This window comes from Panulirus ornatus, chromosome 44 (assembly GCF_036320965.1).
Source record: "Panulirus ornatus isolate Po-2019 chromosome 44, ASM3632096v1, whole genome shotgun sequence".
Classification (NCBI taxonomy): Eukaryota; Metazoa; Arthropoda; class Malacostraca; order Decapoda; family Palinuridae; genus Panulirus; species Panulirus ornatus.
In genome coordinates this window covers 10,521,189-10,542,842 of record NC_092267.1, presented here as the reverse complement: position 1 = coordinate 10,542,842, position 21,654 = coordinate 10,521,189, and the positions used below count along the sequence as shown (strand labels likewise).

The 21,654-nt window shown below is 40.9% G+C and overlaps 1 protein-coding gene across 1 annotated transcript in view; it reads right to left on the bottom strand.

The window, feature by feature from the left end:
* nwk (nervous wreck) overlaps window positions 1–21,654 on the bottom strand; it is a 272,814-nt gene that overhangs the window by 15,541 nt on the left and 235,619 nt on the right. The window contains exons 25-28 of the mRNA XM_071687955.1: window positions 10,864–10,935; window positions 10,078–10,149; window positions 1,299–1,376; window positions 261–335 (exon numbers count right to left, since the gene is read on the bottom strand). Coding sequence (XP_071544056.1) covers window positions 261–335; window positions 1,299–1,376; window positions 10,078–10,149; window positions 10,864–10,935 — 297 coding nt within the window. The remainder of the gene's footprint in view (window positions 1–260; window positions 336–1,298; window positions 1,377–10,077; window positions 10,150–10,863; window positions 10,936–21,654) is intronic.

Below are 21,654 nucleotides of genomic sequence, written 5' to 3'. Positions count from 1 at the left end.
CATGGAGTTGCTAAGATCTGTTCTCGAAAATATTCTGCTGAGACTTAAAAAAAAAAATGGAAAATAAAGAGAAAAGTAATCAAGTAAGTGCCTCCATATGCAAGTTTTCATAAGATAATAAACAAACCATATTGGTGATCATTTTTTTTCTTTCTGGCTTCCAAAATAAAATTTTTGAAAAGAAAATTTTAGATTAACTAAAACAGTCAAGCATTAAGGAGCCGCTAAAGGTAACTAAAGCAAAATGTCAAGTGCTTCACCTGTGTTGGAGATTCTGGCGGGGTGAAGGTAGGGGGCTCAACCACAGCCAACTGCGAGGATTCCAACTCACCCCCCTAAACACAACCATCACACCAGAGAAGAGCACATGAGAATATGAATGAAGAATGCTTTCTTCAAATAAAAACTAATCTTTTGTATAGGATAGAGATGGAATAAACAATCACTGTCAGAAAACAAGATGAAACCCTAAATTAGATCAGTTTCAAGAGAAAAAGAAGGATTAAACATTTTTCACAAATGGAAGACATGGTATAGATTTCTGTTGTACTAAAGAAGGCCAAACGTACGGATAAATCTTTCATAGGGTAAAATAGAAGACAAAATAAAAAAACGTTAAACTAAAAAATTAAAGATGACTGTCAGGTTCCCTCTTCCTCTTGGCATTGTCACTATAATTTCAACAGTGCAGTCCTGAGCTTTGTTACTGAATAAATATCTACATCTTATCTAGTTGAAGAGATGAGCAAGTGTAAATTCATCATTAATTTCTGTGTTGGACCCTTCCCTTCACAACTATCAAGAACCTGATAAAAAGTATACAACAGGACTGTGCCTTAGTGGAAGTTCATCTGGTAATCTAAACACAGAAACATTGACAAACTTTTAAGTCCAAGCTTTCATGATGGAAAGTTTTCAAAATATTTCTTTAAAGAGGGGTTTATATCTGTTTTTACATGGGGAATATCTGTTAATTTCAAGCATTTGGAGTAGTTACAAACTAGCTATGTAAGCTAAATATAACTATATAAACAGGAGACAATTTATGTTTGGAAACTCACTGGTAGCTTTAGGTATGTCCATTAAGGTCTAAGGCTATTTGCTCCAGGTTCGATGGGTTATCAGCAGTGGTAGACACTACAAAAATTACAAACCAAACACCATAACTAAACAATATCCCAGAATCACATATCTACCACTGCCAGGTGACACACTTCCAACACCTGTGTTGACCATGATGAAATGCTAAAAATCAGGCAACACAGGTGTAAAAACATAATTACTGACAAGGTGTTCACCTGTTCAGGAGGCTCCGGAAGAGGTGGAGAGTCTGGAGGCTCGCAGACTTCCACTACATGAGCCTCCAGGTCACGCCCCTGGACATGGAGAAAATTGATGCAAAAATAATGCATAGAAAATAATAAAGGAAAAAATGGGGGCAATATGAAAAAGGGTTATGATAAAAAACAATGAAACTATCAAACTTTACTTCTGTACATCACCTATGGGACAATGCTGTTTCTTCAAGTGCTTGTAATTAAGATCACGAGACATACATCTGAATGAAAGAATAAACAAAAACAATGATATGCTAAAATTTCATTTAAGAAAATCTACAATGTGTATTGCAACTCACTCCACAAGAGTAGAAAAAAATCCCCAAAGCTGCAACCAAGAGTAATGAAACTATCCATATAGAAGAATTATCATAATACAGCCCAAAATCTCCTTTCATGGGGCTCCTCCAGCTTCAAGATATCCTCCAAACAAGAGGAGGGTAAGATGGAATTCTCCAAGATGAAAAGGTCCTCACAGACTGTGTTCTCTTTCCATCCACTGACAATTTTACAACCTTGCCAAAGTGATCCTCACAGACTGTGTTCTCTTTCCATCCACTGACAATTTTACAACCTTGCTAAAGATCACTTATCACTTAAGGTGCAACCATTTGCTGGCTGAGTCTGTTAATACTGTCCAAATATAAATATGAGTCTATGACAAGGATGTGTAAAGGCATCCTAATTGTTTAATCTGTTATGGACAACGTGGTGAGAGATGTGAATGCAAGGGTCTTTGAGTGAGGGGCAGGCCTGCAGTGTACAATGGGTTGGGGGCATGGGAGGTGAATCATTGCTATTTACAGATGACACAGCTCTGGTGGCAGACTCTAGAGAAAAACTTCAAAAGCTGGTGAAAGAGTTTGAAAGATTTTGCAAAAAAAATAAAACCTAAAGTCAATTTGAACAAACTTAAGGTAATGAGGTGTAGCAGGGGGGGTGAGACATGATGGTTTGTAAGTAAATACACATGAGGAGGACCTGGAGAAAGTGAAGTGCTCTAAATAGCTGGAAGTGGACTTTGCTGTGAGACGAACTATGAGGAATGAAACAATTCAACAGATGGGAGAGAAAGTTGAGGTTCTGGGAGCACTGAGGAGTGCATAGGAGGAGAAATCTGCTTTAAGGGCAAAGATAGGTATGTTTGAAGGTATGGTTATCCTTACAGTTTTGTATATATGTGCCTTAAGTCCAGAATGTCAAAAAATGGAAGAGGGTGGATATATTAGACTGCACAAGGACAATACTTGGTATGAGATAGATTTATCATGTCTGGTTTGACAGTGGAAGATTGAGGCATGCTAGTAAGCAAAGTATGATGGACAAAACTGACCACATGTACTGAAATGGTTTGGACATATGAAGAGGATGAATGAAGAAACACTTGCTTAAGAAGATTTGTGTATTAGAAGCAGGGATTACAGAGAGACTAGGAAAGATATGGAAAGATGAAGAAAAAGAGACTTTTGGGTAGTTGGGGCTGAGCATCAGGAGGGAGTAAGACCAGTGACATCTACTTGTTACCTGAATGCCACATTTCGCCAATTCACTCTATCCCTTGCATGCATTTAACCCTCCTGCGTGTTCAAGCCCCAGACTTTCAAAGCATCTTTGACTCCATCCTTCCACCTCTACCTTGGTCCTCCCTTTTCCTTGTTCCCTCCACTTCTGTCATGTATATCTTCTCTAATTCTTTTTTTTTTTTGTTTTAGCCAAGAAAGCACGGGCAACCATATGCCCTAACTGAGGTCAGGTCTTTAATGCTATCTATCTATCTGTCAATATATATATATATATATATATATATATATATATATATATATTCTTTTTTTCCTCTTTCATACTATTCGCCATTTCCCACATTGGTGAGGTAGCATTAAGAACAGAGGACTGGGCCTTTGAGGAAATATCCTCACCTGGCCTCCTTCTCTGTTCCTTCTTTTGGAAAATTAAAAAAAAATGAGAGGGGAGGATTTCCAGCCCCCCACTCCCTTCCCTTTTAGTCGCCTTCTACAACACGCAGGGAATAAGTGGGAAGTATTCTTTCTCCCCTATCCCTAGGGATATATTATATATTTTTTTTTTTCAAACTATTTGCCTTTTCCCGCATTAGCAAGGCAGCGTTAAGAACAGAGGACTAGGCCTCTGAGGAAATATCCTCACCTGGATATATTTATTTATCTATTTTGCTTTGTCGCTGTCTCCCGCGTTAGCGAGGGAGTGCAAGGAAACAGACGAAAGAATGGCCCAACCCACCCACATACACATGTATATACATACACGTCCACACACGCAAATATACATACCTATACATCTCAATGTACACATATATATACACACACAGACATATACATATATACACATGTACATAATTCATACTGTCCGCCCTTATTTATTCCCATCGCCACCTCGCCACATATGTAATAACATCCCCCTCCCCCCTCATGTGTGCGAGTTAGCGCTAGGAAAAGACAACAAAGTCCCCATTCGTTCACACTCAGTCTCTAGCTGTCATGTAATAATGCACCAAAACCACAGCTCCCTTTCCACATCCAGGCCCCACACAACTTTCCATGGTTTACCCCAGACGCTTCACATGCCCTGGTTCAATCCATTGACAGCACGTCGACCCCGGTATATCACATCGTTCCAATTCACTCTATTCCTTACACGCCTTTCACTCTCCTGCACGTTCAGGCCCCGATCACTCAAAATCTTTTTCACTCTATCTTTCCACCTCCAATTTGGTCTCCCACTTCTCGTTCCCTCCACCCCTGACACATATATCCTTTTGGTCAATCTTTCCTCACTCGTTCTCTCCATGTGACCAAACCATTTCAAAACACCCTCTTCTACTCTCTCAACCACACTCTTTTTATTTCCACACATCTCTCTTACCCTTACACTAACTACTCGATCAAACCACCTCGCACCACATATTGTCCTCAAACATCTCATTTCTAGCACATCCACCCTCCTGTACACAACTCTATCCATAGCCCACGCCTCGCAGCCATACAACATTGTTGGAACACTATTCCTTCAAACATACCCATTTTTGCTTTCCGAGATAATGTTCTCGACTTCCAAATATTCTTCAAGGCTCCCAGAATTTTCGCCCCCTCTCCCACCCTATGATTCACTTCCGCTTCCATGGTTCCATCCCCTGCCAGATCCACTCCCAGATATCAAAAACACTTTAATTCCTCCAGTTTTTCTCCATTCAAACTTACCTCCCAATTGACTTGACCCTCAACCCTACTGTACCTCATAACCTTGCTCTTATTCACATTTACTCTTAACTTTCTTCTTTCACACACTTTACCAGCGGGGGGCTGGAAATCCTCCCCTCTTGTTTTTTTTTAATTTTCCAAAAGAAGGAACAGAGAAGGGGGCCAGGTGAGGATATTCCCTCAAAGGCCCAGTCCTCTGTTTTTGACGCTACCTCGCTAATGCGGGAAATGGCGAATAGTTTGAAAAGAAAAAATATATATATATATATTTCTTATTTCATACTATTCGCCATTTCCCGCTTTAGCAAGTAGTGTTAAGAACAGAGGACTGGGCCTCTGAGGGAATATCCTCACCTGGCCTCGTTCTCTGTTCCTTCTTTTGGAAAATTAAAAAAAAAAAAAAAAAAAAAAAATGAAAGGGGAGGATTTCCAGCCCCCCGCTCCCTCCCCTTTTAGTCGCCTTCTACGACACACAGGGAATACGTGGGAAGTATTCTTTCTCCCCTATCCCCAGGGATATATATCTGGGAGTGGATCTGGCAGCGGATGGAACCATGGAAGCGGAAGTGGATCATAGGGTGGGGGAGGGGGCGAAAATTCTGGGGGCCTTGAAGAATGTGTGGAAGTCGAGAACATTATCTCGGAAAGCAAAAATGGGTATGTTTGAAGGAATAGTAGTTCCAACAATGTTGTATGGTTGCGAGGCGTGGGCTATGGATAGAGTTGTGCGCAGGAGGATGGATGTGCTGGAAATGAGATGTTTGAGGACAATGTGTGGTGTGAGGTGGTTTGATCGAGTGAGTAACGTAAGGGTAAGAGAGATGTGTGGAAATAAAAAGAGCGTGGTTGAGAGAGCAGAAGAGGGTGTTTTGAAGTGGTTTGGGCACATGGAGAGAATGAGTGAGGAAAGATTGACCAAGAGGATATATGTGTCGGAGGTGGAGGGAACGAGGAGAAGAGGGAGACCAAATTGGAGGTGGAAAGATGGAGTGAAAAAGATTTTGTGTGAACGGGGCCTGAACATGCAGGAGGGTGAAAGGAGGGCAAGGAATAGAGTGAATTGGAGCGATGTGGTATACCGGGGTTGACGTGCTGTCAGTGGATTGAATCAAGGCATGTGAAGCGTCTGGGGTAAACCATGGAAAGCTGTGTAGGTATGTATATTTGCGTGTGTGGATGTATGCATATACATGTGTATGGGGGGGGGGTTGGGCCATTTCTTTCATCTGTTTCCTTGCGTTACCTCGCAAACGCGGGAGACAGCGACAAAGTATAATAAAAATAAAAAAAAATAAATAAAAATATAAATATATATATTCTTTATTATACTTGATTGCCATTTACCACGTCAGCGAGGTAGTGCCAGGAAACAGACAAAAAATGGCTCATCCACTCATGTACACATATATATACACATAAACACCCATACACACACATATACATACACATACAGAGACATATACATATATACACATGTACATATTCATACTTGCTTGCCCTGCTCTGTTTCTGGCACTACCCTGTTCAACAAGAAATAGCATCGCTAACCCCTGCTAATCCAGGTACCCATTTTACTAACCAATCTCTAGGGGGGGATGAACAGCTGGGCTGATTGCGGACTGACTACCATAACTTGGATTCAATCCTAAGCACTCAATATTGGGCAGCCTGTCAATCAGCAACACTAATCATTACACCACAGAGGTTTTCCTTTCCTCACTCTTCCTCCCTGTAAGTCTATATTAATTCAGCACATACTCTTCTGCTCCCTCAGACATAATCATCTTACTAACGCACCTTGCTCTCAACCTACCAGTTCTAATTTGATCAACCTTCCTCACACCACATATTATCCTCAAACATATCATTTCCAACACATCCACCCTCTCCATTACATTTCTGTCTAAGGCCCACATCTTGCAAACATACAGCAACAATGTGACTACTATACCATCAAACATATCCATCTTTACCCTTAAGAGAGTGCCCTCTTTCTACACATCTTTCAGTGCTCCCAGGACTTTCACCTGTTCACCCATTGTGAAAAATCACCCCAGCTCCCATGGTTCCATTCGCTGCCATGTCCACTCCCAGGTATCTACATTTCTCCAGGCTTTCTCAGTTAAAACTCAAATCCCAACAAACATGTCTCTTTGTACTGCTAACATAATAACCTTGCTTTTAATCCCATTTACCCTCAACTATCTCCTTTCAAACACTCTTCCAAACTCAAACATCAACTTCTGCAGTTTCTCAATTGAATCTTCCACCAACACTGCATCAGCAGCAAACAATGAGGCCCCCTTATCCCAACAGACTGCATATCTTCCCTTCTCTCCAAGTCCATTGCATTTACCTCCCTCACCCCTCCATCCATACACAGACTTATTAGCCGTGGTGATGTCACACAACCTTTCCGCAGACTCACCTTCACCTGGAACCATTCATAATTGTCTATCAACTCAAACATGCTTTACTTTCTTGATAAAATCTCCTCATTGTTTGTAATAGCTGTCCTCTCTGAACATATACTCATAACACCTTCCATACAGCATCTCTATCAAACTTGGAATATGCTTTTTCTAGATCCATATATGCCACACGCAAATACTACTTTTCTTAGTATTTCTCACAAGCATTTTTCATAGACACACACCTGATCCACACTTCCTCTACCACACCTGAAATCACACTGTTCCTCCCATCTGATACTCTGCATATGCCACTACCCTCTCAATTATAACTCTTCCATGCAACTTACCAGGAACACTCAACAAACTTATACCTTTGTAATCTCAACACTCACTTGTGTTTCCCTTACCGTTATGAAAAGGTTCTATATTTGCATTCCAAAATCCTCAGGCACCTCACCATGACTCATATATGCAATGAAAATCATAACCAACCAATTAACAACACAGTCAACCCCCTTCTTAAAAACTTCAACTGCAATACCATCCACTTCCTTGCCAAACTTCATCTTATACAAGGCTTTAACCACTTCTCCTTTTTTTGCTAAACCACTTACCATGTCAATCTCATTTTGCAAACCTCCACATCCCCAAACACCTTACAACTGCCACCTTCTCATTCAGTAAACCTTTACTTCATCTCCTCGACAGCTCATCTCTGCCTGTTACTACTTCCCCATTTGCCCCCTTCACTAATACTCCCATTTGTTCTCTTGTTCTTCTCACAGTACTGAACTCATTCCAAATCGTTTTCTTATTCTCTCTTTACAATGCTAAAACTCACTCACACCAACTTTCATTTGCTCTCTTTTTCATCTTAACCTCCTGCCATTTTCTGTTGTGTATCTCCCAATTACTCTCACTCCTTCCCTGTAAGAAGCACCAATGCACCTCTCCTTTCTCTCTCACTACAAACTTCATTGTCTTACCACCCTTTAACCTTTCTCACCTCGTGACACCCCACCCCTTTCTGCATGCCACACACTTCTCTCACACACACTAGCACTGCTCTCCTAAATACTTCCCATTCCTTACCCACCCCCCAAGCTTTGGTTACTCTTAACTTTTGCCAATCTACACTCAGTCTCTCCTGCCATCTCTTCATGCAAACCTATTTTCCGAGCTCACTTACTTTCACATCCTCTTCACACCGATATCATTTCCTCTTTTCCAGAAGCCTTAACAAAACTTCACCCTTGAATCCACCATGGAATGATCAGACATCCTACCAGCTGCCTCTCTCAGCACATTCACATCCAAAAGTCCCTCTTTTGCATTCTTATCAACTAGTATGTAATGCAATAATGCCTGCTTACCATCCTCTCTACTTCACATATACTTATGTATGTCACTCTTTTTAATCCAGATATTTCCATCACCAGTCCTTCTTCATCACATAACTCCACAAGCTTTATACCATCTCCATTCACCTGAGTATTCTGTGCCCCTAATAATGCCCTCAACTGCAACATTACCCACTTTCACATTCAAATCATCCATCCCAAATACTCAATCTCTTGCATCATAACTACTGGCCCACTCACTCAGCTGCTCCAAAAACAATGATCTCTCTTCATTATTGTTAACGTATCCAGGTGTATAAGTACTAACAATTAGCCACTTCTCACAATCCGCTTTCATTTCTATCCACATCAGTCTGAGACTCACTTCCTTACACTTTCACATATTCTCACAACTCTGCCTTCAGCAGAAGTACCACCACTTCTTTAGCTCTTACCCCCACACCAACAAGATAAAAAAAAGATAATTCAATTGCTGTTACTAAGAGGGGCATCCCTCTTTGGACACATTCAAAAACACTTTGTCACAAAAGTGAAATGAAGAAAGTATCTACATTACGAAAGTGGAAAAAGAGTGTGAATTCAATCATTAAAGGATACTTCTAATCTTGACGAGATAAGGACTGAGATCAAACAGCTGGTAGCTCTGAAAAGATGAGCAATTGCTACATGCTCTGAAAGGTTTAACAACACAGAAAATTACATGATTCTTTACCCTCACACCTGATTATGAGAATATATTACAAAAATAAAAAAATGTGAAACAGTGCAAGATAAAAGTTGAACTTCAATAAGAAAACATATAGCTCCAAAGAAAAAAATATCTTTTGTATTAGAGAATCTATAAGTAGAAATATCTTGACTATCTGTCTCTGCTCAAACTATCACAGGCTTTTCAAATTTCAGAGAGAAAACAATGAATTTAAGAGGGGTAGCTAAAGCATATGATTATCTAGTTATAGCTAGCAGTTATCTCTAATAACATCAAAAGCAGGAAAGGGAGGGATCAGTAGTAAATCAAACAGGTTTATGATTAAGTTAGAGCTTTTGTCAGGAAGAATAAGTTGATGATATACAAAACTTGAATAAGAACATTTACAAAGTTAGTATTAAGAGGGAAGCCTGAGTATACCAAGTAGTCTTGCTCATAGTTCAAAATAAAAAGACTAGCATCAGCAAGAATTCTCTTTTTTATAAAGGGGCTTAAAGGAAAAGTCATTAAAGATGCTTAGATCATCTAGTGACAAAAAATAAATCAAAAGATCTACTGAGATATTTTTCGATGTGAAGATGCAATAGACAACAGACGAATTTAAAATTTTTGCCATGAAGTTTCCAACAACTGAAATACTGTTCAGACCTCAACTTTAGAACATAAATTGCAAACATATGGCTATTCTGTTAAAATGTATGGATCAACTCTTTAACAGGGGCACTAAAGACAGCACTATAACAAAAACGATATATTTCACGTAAAATTTCGTTTCCAAAACAGTACCTATAAATTAATAACATGGACAAAAAAGTTGTTAATCGTCTGGTATCTACCCTCACTTTTGATATACTGATAAGGGAAAAAGAGGTTCTATTATGAAATCCATACAAATGACAAAGGTGAATAAATTCCTAAATATTAAAGATAGAAATCCAAGACTCTATAAAGCGACACACGGCAACCACTAGCCATGCTCTATACAAGGGTAAATTAGCTGAATTCCTGTTCACTGGTGTTCACCTCATCAAGAGAGTCGGGGGTGGTGGTCGCAGTGGGATCCACTTCGTCAAGCCAGGGCTCTAGATCAACCCCCTGAATAGCACCATGGAAAATTGAAGATTAAATGAAGACAGTACAAGAAGATACGATGTGTTGTTTATTTTATGAACACTCCATATCTACTTTTCTTTACACAATGCAAAACAATTAAGAGATGAAACAGTCCATTAGGTAAAAAGCAGAGTGTAACATATTGAGCCCAACTTACTACTGAAACTTAGATGTAGCTTCTAGCAGTCTAATGTAGTTTCATCTCTTAAAACCAAAATAATTCTGGAGATTATTTGGTCTCTATGAACCTACTCTTATCATGAGTACTGTTTTCTACTAATAGCTGTGGCCATTCTGAGGATGACATATGCCTTCTTCTGAAAAATACATCTATGTTTTCAGAATCTACTTTGATGATGAGGTCATTTTCATTTTGATGGTAAAAGCCATTCTGAAGATACAAAGGCCTCCATAAGAGAGCCATAAAACTAATCTTACTCACAAGTTTGGTTTCATGGTACAGTAATGGCACTTTCTATTTTGAATACAGCAGAGGCTGATTAATGAAAACTACTTTATGAAAGCACTTCAATCATGTCTAGTTTCACAGTATTGGCATTAGCCATTCTGAAAAGTGTAAAATCCTCTTTAAGTAAAACATTTTATGAATATGTTCTGACAAAAGCTTCACAGTGGTGAAAATCATGATGAGCGCAGTATAATCAGGGTAACTACTCTACTCCAGTAGCGCATCACCTCAACATTATCAGTAGGAGTGGTGGAGGCTGAGGGATCCCACTCATCCCGTTGCATCTCAAGGCCTCCGTCCTAATTATCAGCCCCACGCAAAGTTATTGTGCAAGAAGAGAAAGAGAAAAGAAGTGATGGGGAAATCTTCATAAAATAAGAATACTTGTCAAAAGCTTTTCTGAACTCAATTGAAAATTGACACATTACAAATAGCAAAGCAACATATAACTTATTTGGTTATAACATTTAGTCTCTTTTAAGTTATAATAATTAAGAACAGAAAAATTCTTTAATTTCCCACACTGAAATGTACACTAAAAATGACAAGTTACACATCATTTCAACGCTTTCAACACAACATTTTGCGTGATGGATATACAATTGAAAATGAGTACTCATCAACTCATAAGCAAGTCTGAAAGCTAATAAATACAGTTTGCATGAAGGTGAAAAAAAGCTCATTTACTCTCTAACAAGTCTGAAAGGTAAAGAATAAAGACATTTCTCTCCTATCACAAAACTTTTCAAACTTCTGTATGTTGTCAGCATTCACAATACCATCAATTAGTTTATTCCATTCATCCATCATCCTTATACTATAAAAGTACATATTTCCCTTGAGCTGCCAACAGCCACACACTAATCACGTGGAACAGTAACTTGCGGAGTATTATGTGGTCTAGTGAAATGCAGAGGCACAGTGGCAGCCAACTCTAAGAAGAAAAAAAAAAGTAATGTTTTTCCTCAATTCCATGCCATGGCTTTTGATTGTTCTATCTTTGCATCTTTCAAAGAACTGTTCACTGTTGACATCATCATAGTGGTTTAAAACCTGTACCAATTCACCGACTACTATTTTCTCTTTTACAGTGAATAACCTTATGGTCTCTATCCAATCAATATAACCTAAGTCACTCTTTTTCATATGAAAGCTGAGATAGCACTGGTAAATGAATTCCCTAATCATGGCCATCTCATAAGTGCTACCTCACCAATGCAAGAGGAGACAATGCTGTTTCCTGTGGGGTGGGGTGGTGCTAGGAATGGATGAAGGCAAGCAAGCATTAATATGTACATGTGTATATATGTATGTATATGTACGAGCATGCATGTGTATGTATATATGCATATATTGATTTTTTTTTTTTTTTTTTGCTTTGTCACTGTCTCCTGCGTTTGCGAGGTAGCGCAAGGAAACAGACGAAAGAAATGGCCCAACCCACCCCCATACACATGTATATACATACGTCCACACACGCAGATATACATACCTACACAGCTTTCCATGGTTTACCCCAGACGCTTCACATGCCCTGATTCAATCCACTGACAGCACGTCAACCCCGGTATACCACATCGCTCCAATTCACTCTATTCCTTGCCCTACTTTCACCCTCCTGCATGTTCAGGCCCCGATCACACAAAATCTTTTTCACTCCATCTTTCCACCTCCAATTTGGTCTCCCTCTTCTCGTTCCCTCCACCTCCGACACATATATCCTCTTGGTCAATCTTTCCTCACTCATTCTCTCCATGTGCCCAAACCATTTCAAAACACCCTCTTCTGCTCTCTCAACAACGCTCTTTTTATTTCCACACATCTCTCTTACCCTTACGTTACTTACTCGATCAAACCACCTCACACCACACATTGTCCTCAAACATCTCATTTCCAGCACATCCATCCTCCTGCGCACCACTCTATCCATAGCCCATGCCTCGCAACCATACAACATTGTTGGAACCACTATTCCTTCAAACATACCCATTTTTGCTTTCCGAGATAATGTTCTCGACTTCCACACATTCTTCAAGGCTCCCAGAATTTTCGCCCCCTCCCCCACCCTATGATCCACTTCCGCTTCCATGGTTCCATCCGCTGCCAGATCCACTCCCAGATATCTAAAACACTTCACTTCCTCCAGTTTTTCTCCATTCAAACTCACCTCCCAATTGACTTGACCCTCAACCCTACTGTACCTAATAACCTTGCTCTTATTCACAATTTACTCTTAACTTTCTTCTTTCACACACTTTACCAAACTCAGTCACCAGCTTCTGCAGTTTCTCACATGAATCAGCCACCAGTGCTGTATCATCAGCGAATAACAACTGACTCACTTCCCAAGCTCTCTCATCCCCAACAGACTTCATACTTGCCCCTCTTTCCAAAACTCTCGCATTCACCTCCCTAACAACCCCATCCATAAACAAATTAAACAACCATGGAGACATCACACATCCCTGCCGCAAACCTACATTCACTGAGAACCAATCACTTTCCTCTCTTCCTACACGTACACATGCCTTACATCCTCGATAAAAACTTTTCACTGCTTCTAACAACTTGCCTCCCACACCATATATTCTTAATACCTTCCACAGAGCATCTCTATCAACTCTATCATATGCCTTCTCCAGATCCATAAATGCTACATACAAATCCATTTGCTTTTCTAAGTATTTCTCACATACATTCTTCAAAGCAAACACCTGATCCGCACATCCTCTACCACTTCTGAAACCACACTGCTCTTCCCCAATCTGATGCTCTGAACATGCCTTCACCCTCTCAATCAATACCCTCCCATATAATTTACCAGGAATACTCAACAAACTTATACCTCTGTAATTTGAGCACTCACTCTTATCCCCTTTGCCTTTGTACAATGGCACTATGCACGCATTCCGCCAATCCTCAGGCACCTCACCATGAGTCATACATACATTAAATAACCTTACCAACCAGTCAACAATACAGTCACCCCCTTTTATAATAAATTCCACTGCAATACCATCCAAACTTGCTGCCTTGCCGGCTTTCATCTTCCGCAAAGCTTTTACTACCTCTTCTCTGTTTACCAAATCATTTTCCCTAACCCTCTCACTTTGCACACCACCTTGACCAAAACACCCTATATGTGCCACTCTATCATCAAACACATTCAACAAACCTTCAAAATGTTATATTTATTTATTTATTTTGCTTTGTCGCTGTCTCCCACATTTGCGAGGTAGCGCAAGGAAACAGACGAAAGAAATGGCCCAACCCACCCCCATACACATGTATATACATGCACGTCCACACACGCAAATATACATACCTATACATCTCAATGTACACATACATATACACACACAGACATATACATATATACACATGTACATAATTCATACTGTTTGCCTTTATTTATTCCCATCGCCACCTCACCACATATGGAATAACATCTCCCTCCCCCTTATGTGTGTGAGGTAGTGCTAGGAAAAGACAACAAAGGCCACATTTGTTCACACTCAGTCTCTAGCTGTCATGTAATAATGCCCGAAACCACAGCTGCCTTTCCACATCCAGGCCCCGCAGAACTTTACATGGTTTACCCCAGACGCTTCACATGCCCTAATTCAATCCATTGACAGCACGTCGACCTGGTATACCACATCGATCCAATTCACTCTATTCCTTGCCCTCCTTTCACCCTCCTGCATGTTCAGGCCCCAATCACACAAAATCTTTTTCACTCCATCTTTCCACCTCCAATTTGGTCTCCCACTTCTCCTTGTTCCCTCCACCTCCGACAAATATATCCTCTTGGTCAATCTTTCCTCACATTCTCTCCATGTGCCCAAACCATTTCAAAACACCCTCTTCTGCTCTCTCAACCACGCTCTTTTTATTTCCACACATCTCTCTTACCCTTACATTACTTCCTCGATCAAACCACCTCACACCACATATTGTCCTCAAACATCTCATTTCCAGCACAGCCACCCTCCTGCACACAACTCTATCCATAGCCCATGCCTTGCAACCATACAACATTGTTGGAACCACTATTCCTTCAAACATACCCATTTTTGCTTTCTGAGATAATGTTCTGGACTTCCAAACATTCTTCAAGGTTCCCAGGATTTTTGCCTCCTCCCCCATCCTATGATTCACTTCCGCTTCCATGGTTCCATCCGCTGCCAGATCCACTCCCAGATATCTAAAACACTTTACTTCCTCCAGTTTTTCTCCATTAAAACTTATATGTATAAGTAAGTATATGCAAATGCATGTGCATGTATGTATATATGTGTGTACATGAGTGGCTGGGTCTTACCTGGCACTACCTCATTGATGTGGGTACAGTGATCAAATTCAATAGTAACAGTAATATATAACATACAATAATATGCATATATATATGTGTATATGAGTAGTTGGGCCATTCTTCGTCTGTTTCCTTGCACTACCTCACTGACCCACAAAACAGCAGTTAAAAATAATAAAATAATAATAATAAATAAAGGGGAAACAGAAGAAGGAGTCACGCCGGGAGTGCTCATCCTCCTCGAAGGCTCAGAGTGGCATGTCTAAATGTGTGTGGATGTAACCAAGATGAGAAAAAAGGAGAGATAGGTAGTATGTTTGAGGAAAGGAACCTGGATGTTTTGGCTCTGAGTGAAATTAAGTTCAAGGGTAAAGGGGAAGAGTGGTTTGGGAATGTCTTGGGAGTAAAGTCAGCGGTTAGTGAGAGGACAAGAGCAAGGAAAGGAATAGCACTACTCCTGAAACAGGAGGGGTGGGAGTATGTGATAGAGTGTAAGAAAGTAAACTCTAGATTGATATGGGTAAAACTTAATGCGGATGGAGAGAGATGGGTGATTATTGGTGCATGTGCACCTGGGCATGAGAACAAAGATCATGAGAGGCAAGTGTTTTGGGAGCAGCTGAGTGAGTGTGTTAGTAGTTTTGAGGCACGAGACCGGGTTATTGTGATGGGTGATTTGAATGCAAAGGTGAGTAATGTGGCAGTTGAGGGAATAATTGGTGTACATAGGGTGTTCAGTGTTGTAAATGGAAATGGTGAAGAGCTTGTAGATTTATGTGCTGTAAAAGGACTGGCGACTGGGAATACCTGGTTTAAAAAGAGATATATACATAAGTATACGTATGTAAGTAGGAGAGATGGCCAGAGAGCGTTATTGGATTATGTGTTAACTGATAGGCGGGCGAAAGACAGACTTTTGGATGTTAATGTGCTGACAGGTGCAACTGGAGGGATGTCTGATCATTAACTTCTGGAGGCAAAGGTGAAGATTTGTAGAGGTTTTCAGAAAAGAAGAGAGAATGTTGGGGTGAAGAGAGTGGTGAGAGTAAGTGAGCTTGGAAAGGAGACTTGTGTGAGGAAGTACCAGGAGAGACTGAGTACAGAATGAAAAAAGGTGAGAACAAAGGAAGTAAGGGGATGGGGGAGGAATGGGATGTATTTAGGGAAGCAGAGATGGCTTGCACAAAAGATGCTTGTGGCATGAGAAGCGTGGGAGGTGGGCAGATTAAAAAGGGTAGTGAGTGGTGGGATGAAGAAGTAAGATTATTAGTAAAAGAGAAGAGAGAGGCAATTGGACGATTTTTGCAAGGAAATAACGCAAATGAGTGGGAGATGTATAAAAGAAAGAAGCAGGAGGTCAAGAGAAAGGTGCAAGAGGTGAAAAAGAGGGCAAATGAGAGATGAGGTGAGAGAGTATCATTAAATTTTAGGGAGAATAAAAATAGAATAAAAATATGTTTTGGAAGGAGGTAAATAAAGTGCGTAAGACAAGGGAACAAATGGGAACTTCAGTGAAGGGGGGCTAATGGGGAGGTGATAACAAGTAGTGGTGATGTGAGAAGGAGATGGAGTGAGTATTTTAAAGGTTTGTTGAATGTGTTTGATGATAGTGTGGCAGATATAGGGTGCTTTGGTCAAGGTGGTCTGCAAAGTGAGAGGGTTAGGGAGAATGATTTGGTAAACAGAGAAGAGGTAGTAAAAGCTTTGCGGAAGATGAAAGCCGGCAAGGCAGCGGGTTTGGATGGTATTGCAGTGGAATTTATTAAAAAAGGGGGTGACTGTATTGTTGACTGGTTGGTATGGTTACTTAATGTATGTATGACTCATGGTGAGGTGCCTGAGGATTGGAGGAATGCTTGCATAGTGCCACTGTACAAAGGGAAAGGGAATAAAAGTGAGTGCTCAAACTACAGAGGTATAAGTCTGTTGAGTATTCCTGGGAAATTATATGGGAGGGTATTGACTGAGGGGGTGAAGGCATGTACAGAGCATCAGATTGGGGAAGAGCAGTGTGGATTAAGAAGTGGTAGAGGATGTGTGGATCAAGTATTTGCTTTGAAGAACGTTTGTGAGAAATACTTAGAAAAGCAAAAGGATTTGTATGTAGCATTTATGGGGATTTGTATGTAGCATTTATGGATCTGGAGGAGGCATAAGATAGAGGTGATAGAGATGCTTTGTGGAAGGTATTAAGAATATATGGTGTGGGGGTAAGTTGTTAGAAGCAGTGAAAAGTTTTTATCGAGGATGTAAGGCACGTAAGGCACATGTGTGATTGGTTCTCAGTGAATGTTGGTTTGCGGCAGGGGTGTGTGATGTCTCCATGGTTGTTTAATTTGTTTCTGGATGGGGTTGTTAGGGAGGTGAATGCAAGAGTTTTGGAAAGAGGGATAAGTATGCAGTCTGTTGTGGATGAGAGAACTTGGGAAGTGAGTCAGTTGTTGTTCGCTGATGATACAGCACTGGTGGCTGATTCGTGTGAAAAACTGCAGAAGCTGGTGAATGAGTTTGGTAAAGTGTGTGAAAGAAGAAAGCTGAGAGTAAAAGTGAATAAGAGCAAGGTTATTAGGTACAGTAGGGCTGAGGGACATGTCAACTGTGAGGTAAGTTTGAATGGAGAAAAACTGGAGGATGTAAAGTGTTTTAGATATCTGGGAGTGGATTTGGCAGTGGATGGAACCATGGAAGTGGAAGTGAATAATAGGGTGGGGGAAGGGGCGGAAGTTCTGGGGGCGTTGAAAAATGTGTGGAAGTCGAGAAGGTTATCTTGGAAAGCAATATATATATGTACATGTAGGTGTACATGTTGAACCATTAAGTGACATTCATTTTTTCATTTCATTTCAAGCTAGAAGTTTCAGTTTTCTAAATTGTTTCTTACATTTTTCATATGTATATATGAAAAAAAAAAAAAAAAAATATATGTATGTGTGTGTGTGTATATGTGCGTATGTATGTGAATGTGTGTCTGTGTGTGTGTATGTATTTTTTTTTTTTTTTTGCTTTGTCGCTGTCTCCCGCGTTTGCGAGGTAGCGCAAGGAAACAGACGAAAGAAATGGCCCAACCCACCCCCATACACATGTATATACATACATCCACACACGCAAATATACATACCTACACAGCTTTCCATGGTTTACCCCAGACGCTTCACATGCCTTGATTCAATCCACTGACAGCACGTCAACCCTGGTATACCACATCGCTCCAATTCACTCTATTCCTTGCCCTCCTTTCACCCTCCTGCATGTTCAGGCCCCGACCACAAAAAATCTTTTTCACTCCATCTTTCCACCTCCAATTTGGTCTCCCTCTTCTCCTCGTTCCCTCCACCTCCGACACATATATCCTCTTGGTCAATCTTTCCTCACTCATTCTCTCCATGTGCCCAAACCATTTCAAAACACCCTCTTCTGCTCTCTTAACCACGCTCTTTTTATTTCCACACATCTCCCTTACCCTTACATTACTTACTTGATCAAACCACCTCACACCACACATTGTCCTCAAACATCTCATTTCCAGCACATCCACCCTCCTGCGCACAACTCTATCCATAGCCCACGCCTCGCAACCATACAACATTGTTGGAACCACTATTCCTTCAAACATACCCATTTTTGCTTTCCGAGATAATGTTCTCGACTTCCACACATTCTTCAAGGCTCCCAGAATTTTCGCCCCCTCCCCCACCCTATGATCCACTTCCGCTTCCATGGTTCCATCCGCTGCCAGATCCACTCCCAGATATCTAAAACACTTTACTTCCTCCAGTTTTTCTCCATTCAAACTTACCTCCCAATTGACTTGACCCTCAACCCTACTGTACCTAATAACCTTGCTCTTATTCACATTTACTCTTAACTTTCTTCTTTCACACACTTTACCAAACTCAGTCACCAGCTTCTGCAGTTTCTCACATGAATCAGCCACCATCGCTGTATCATCAGCGAACAACAACTGACTCACTTCCCAAGCTCTCTCATCCCCAACAGACTTCATACTTGCCCCTCTTTCCAAAACTCTTGCATTCACCTCCCTAACAACCCCATCCATAAACAAATCAAACAACCATGGAGACATCACACACCCCTGCCGCAAACCTATATTCACTGAGAACAAATCACTTTCCTCTCTTCCTACACGTACACATGCCTTACATCCTCGATATATATATATGTATATATATTATCCCTGGGGATAGGGGTGAAAGAACACTTCCCACGCATTCCTCGTGTCGTAGAAAGCGACTACAGGGGACGGGAGCGGGGGGCCAGAAATCCTCCCCTCCTTGTATTTTCTTTTAACGTTCTAAAATGGGAAACAGAAGAAGGAGTCACGCGGGGAGTGCTCATCCTCCTCAAAGGCTCAGAGTGGGGTGCCTAAATGTGTGTGGATGTAACCAAGATGTGAAAAAAGGAGAGATAGGTAGTATGTTTGAGGAAAGGAACCTGGATGTTTTGGCTCTGAGTGAAACGAAGCTCAAGGGTAAAGGGGAAGAGTGGTTTGGGAATGTCTTGGGAGTAAAGTCAGGGGTTAGTGAGAGGACAAGAGCAAGGGAAGGAGTAGCGGTACTCCTGAAACAGGAGCTGTGGGAGTATGTGATAGAATGTAAGAAAGTAAATTCTCGATTAATATGGGTAAAACTGAAAGTTGATGGAGAGAGATGGGTGATTATTGGTGCATATGCACCTGGGCATGAGAAGAAAGATCATGAGAGGCAAGTGTTTTGGGAGCAGCTGAATGAGTGTGTTAGTGGTTTTGATGCACGAGACCGGGTTATAGTGATGGGTGATTTGAATGCAAAGGTGAGTAATGTGGCAATTGAGGGAATAATTGGTATACATGGGGTGTTCAGTGTTGTAAATGGAAATGGTGAAGAGCTTGTAGATTTATGTGCTGAAAAAGGACTGATGATTGGGAATAATTGGTTTAAAAAGCGAGATATACATAAGTATACTTATGTAAGTAGGAGAGATGGCCAGAGAGCATTATTGGATTACATGTTAATTGACAGGCACGCGAAAGAGAGACTTTTGGATGTTAATGTGCTGAGAGGTGCAACTAGAGGGATGTCTGATCATTATCTTGTGGAGGCTAAGGTGAAGATTTGTATGGGTTTTCAGAAAAGAAGAGTGAATGTTGGGGTGAAGAGGGTGGTGAGAGTAAGTGAGCTTGGGAAGGAGACTTGTGTGAGGAAGTACCAGGAGAGACTGAGTACAGAATGGAAAAAGGTGAGAACAATGGAAGTAAGGGGAGTGGGGGAGGAATGGGATGTATTTAGGGAATCAGTGATGGATTGCGCAAAAGATGCTTGTGGCATGAGAAGAGTGGGAGGTGGGTTGATTAGAAAGGGTAGTGAGTGGTGGGATGAAGAAGTATGATTATTAGTGAAAGAGAAGAGAGAGGCATTTGGACAATTTTTGCAAGGAAAAAATGCAATTGAGTGGGAGATGTATAAAAGAAAGAGACAGGAGGTCAAGAGAAAGGTGCAAGAGGTGAAAAAGAGGGCAAATGAGAGTTGGGGTGAGAGAGTATCATTAAATTTTAGGGAGAATAAAAAGATGTTCTGGAAGGAGGTAAATAAAGTGCGTAAGACAAGGAAGCAAATGGGAACTTCAGTGAAGGGCGCAAATGGGGAGGTGATAACAAGTAGTGGTGATGTGAGAAGGAGATGGAGTGAGTATTTTGAAGGTTTGTTGAATGTGTTTCATGATAGAGTGGCAGATATAGGGTGTTTTGGTCGAGGTGGTGTGCAAAGTGAGGGTTAGGGAAAATGATTTGGTAAACAGAGAAGAGGTAGTAAAAGCTTTGCGGAAGATGAAAGCCGGCAAGGCAGCAGGTTTGGATGGTATTGCAGCGGAATTTATTAAAAAAGGGGTGACTGTATTATTGACTGGTTGGTAAGGTTATCTAATGTATGTATGATTCATGGTGAGGTGCCTGAGGATTGGCGGAATGCGTGCATAGTGCCATTGTACAAAGGCAAAGGGGATAAGAGTGAGTGCTCAAATTACAGAGGTATAAGTTTGTTGAGTATTCCTGGTAAATTATATGGGAGGGCATTGATTGAGAGGGTGAAGGCATGTACAGAGCATCAGATTGGGGAAGAGCAGTGTGGTTTCAGAAGTGGTAGAGGATGTGTGGATCAGGTGTTTGCTTTGAAGAGTGTACGTGAGAAATACTTAGAAAAGCAAATGGATTTGTATGTAGCATTTATGGATCTGGAGAAGGCATATGATAGAGTTGATAGAGATGCTCTGTGGAAGGTATTAAGAATATATGGTGTGGGAGGCAAGTTGTTAGAAGCAGTGAAAAGTTTTTATTGAGGATGTAAGGCATGTGTACGTGTAGGAAGAGAGGAAAGTGATTGGTTCTCAGTGAATGTACGTTTGCAGCAGGGGTGTGTGATGTCTCCATGGTTGTTTAATTTGTTTAAGGATGGGGTTGTTACGGAGGTAAATGCAAGAGTTTTGGAAAGAGGGGCAAGTATGAAGTCTGTTGGGGATGAGAGAGCTTGGGAAGTGAGTCAGTTGTTGTTCGCTGATGATACAGCACTGGTGGCTGATTCATGTGAGAAACTGCAGAAGCTGGTGACTGAGTTTGGTAAAGTGTGTGAAAGAAGAAAGTTAAGAGTAAATGTGAATAAGAGCAAGGTTATTAGGTACAGTAGGGTTGAGGGTCAAGTCAATTGGGAGGTAA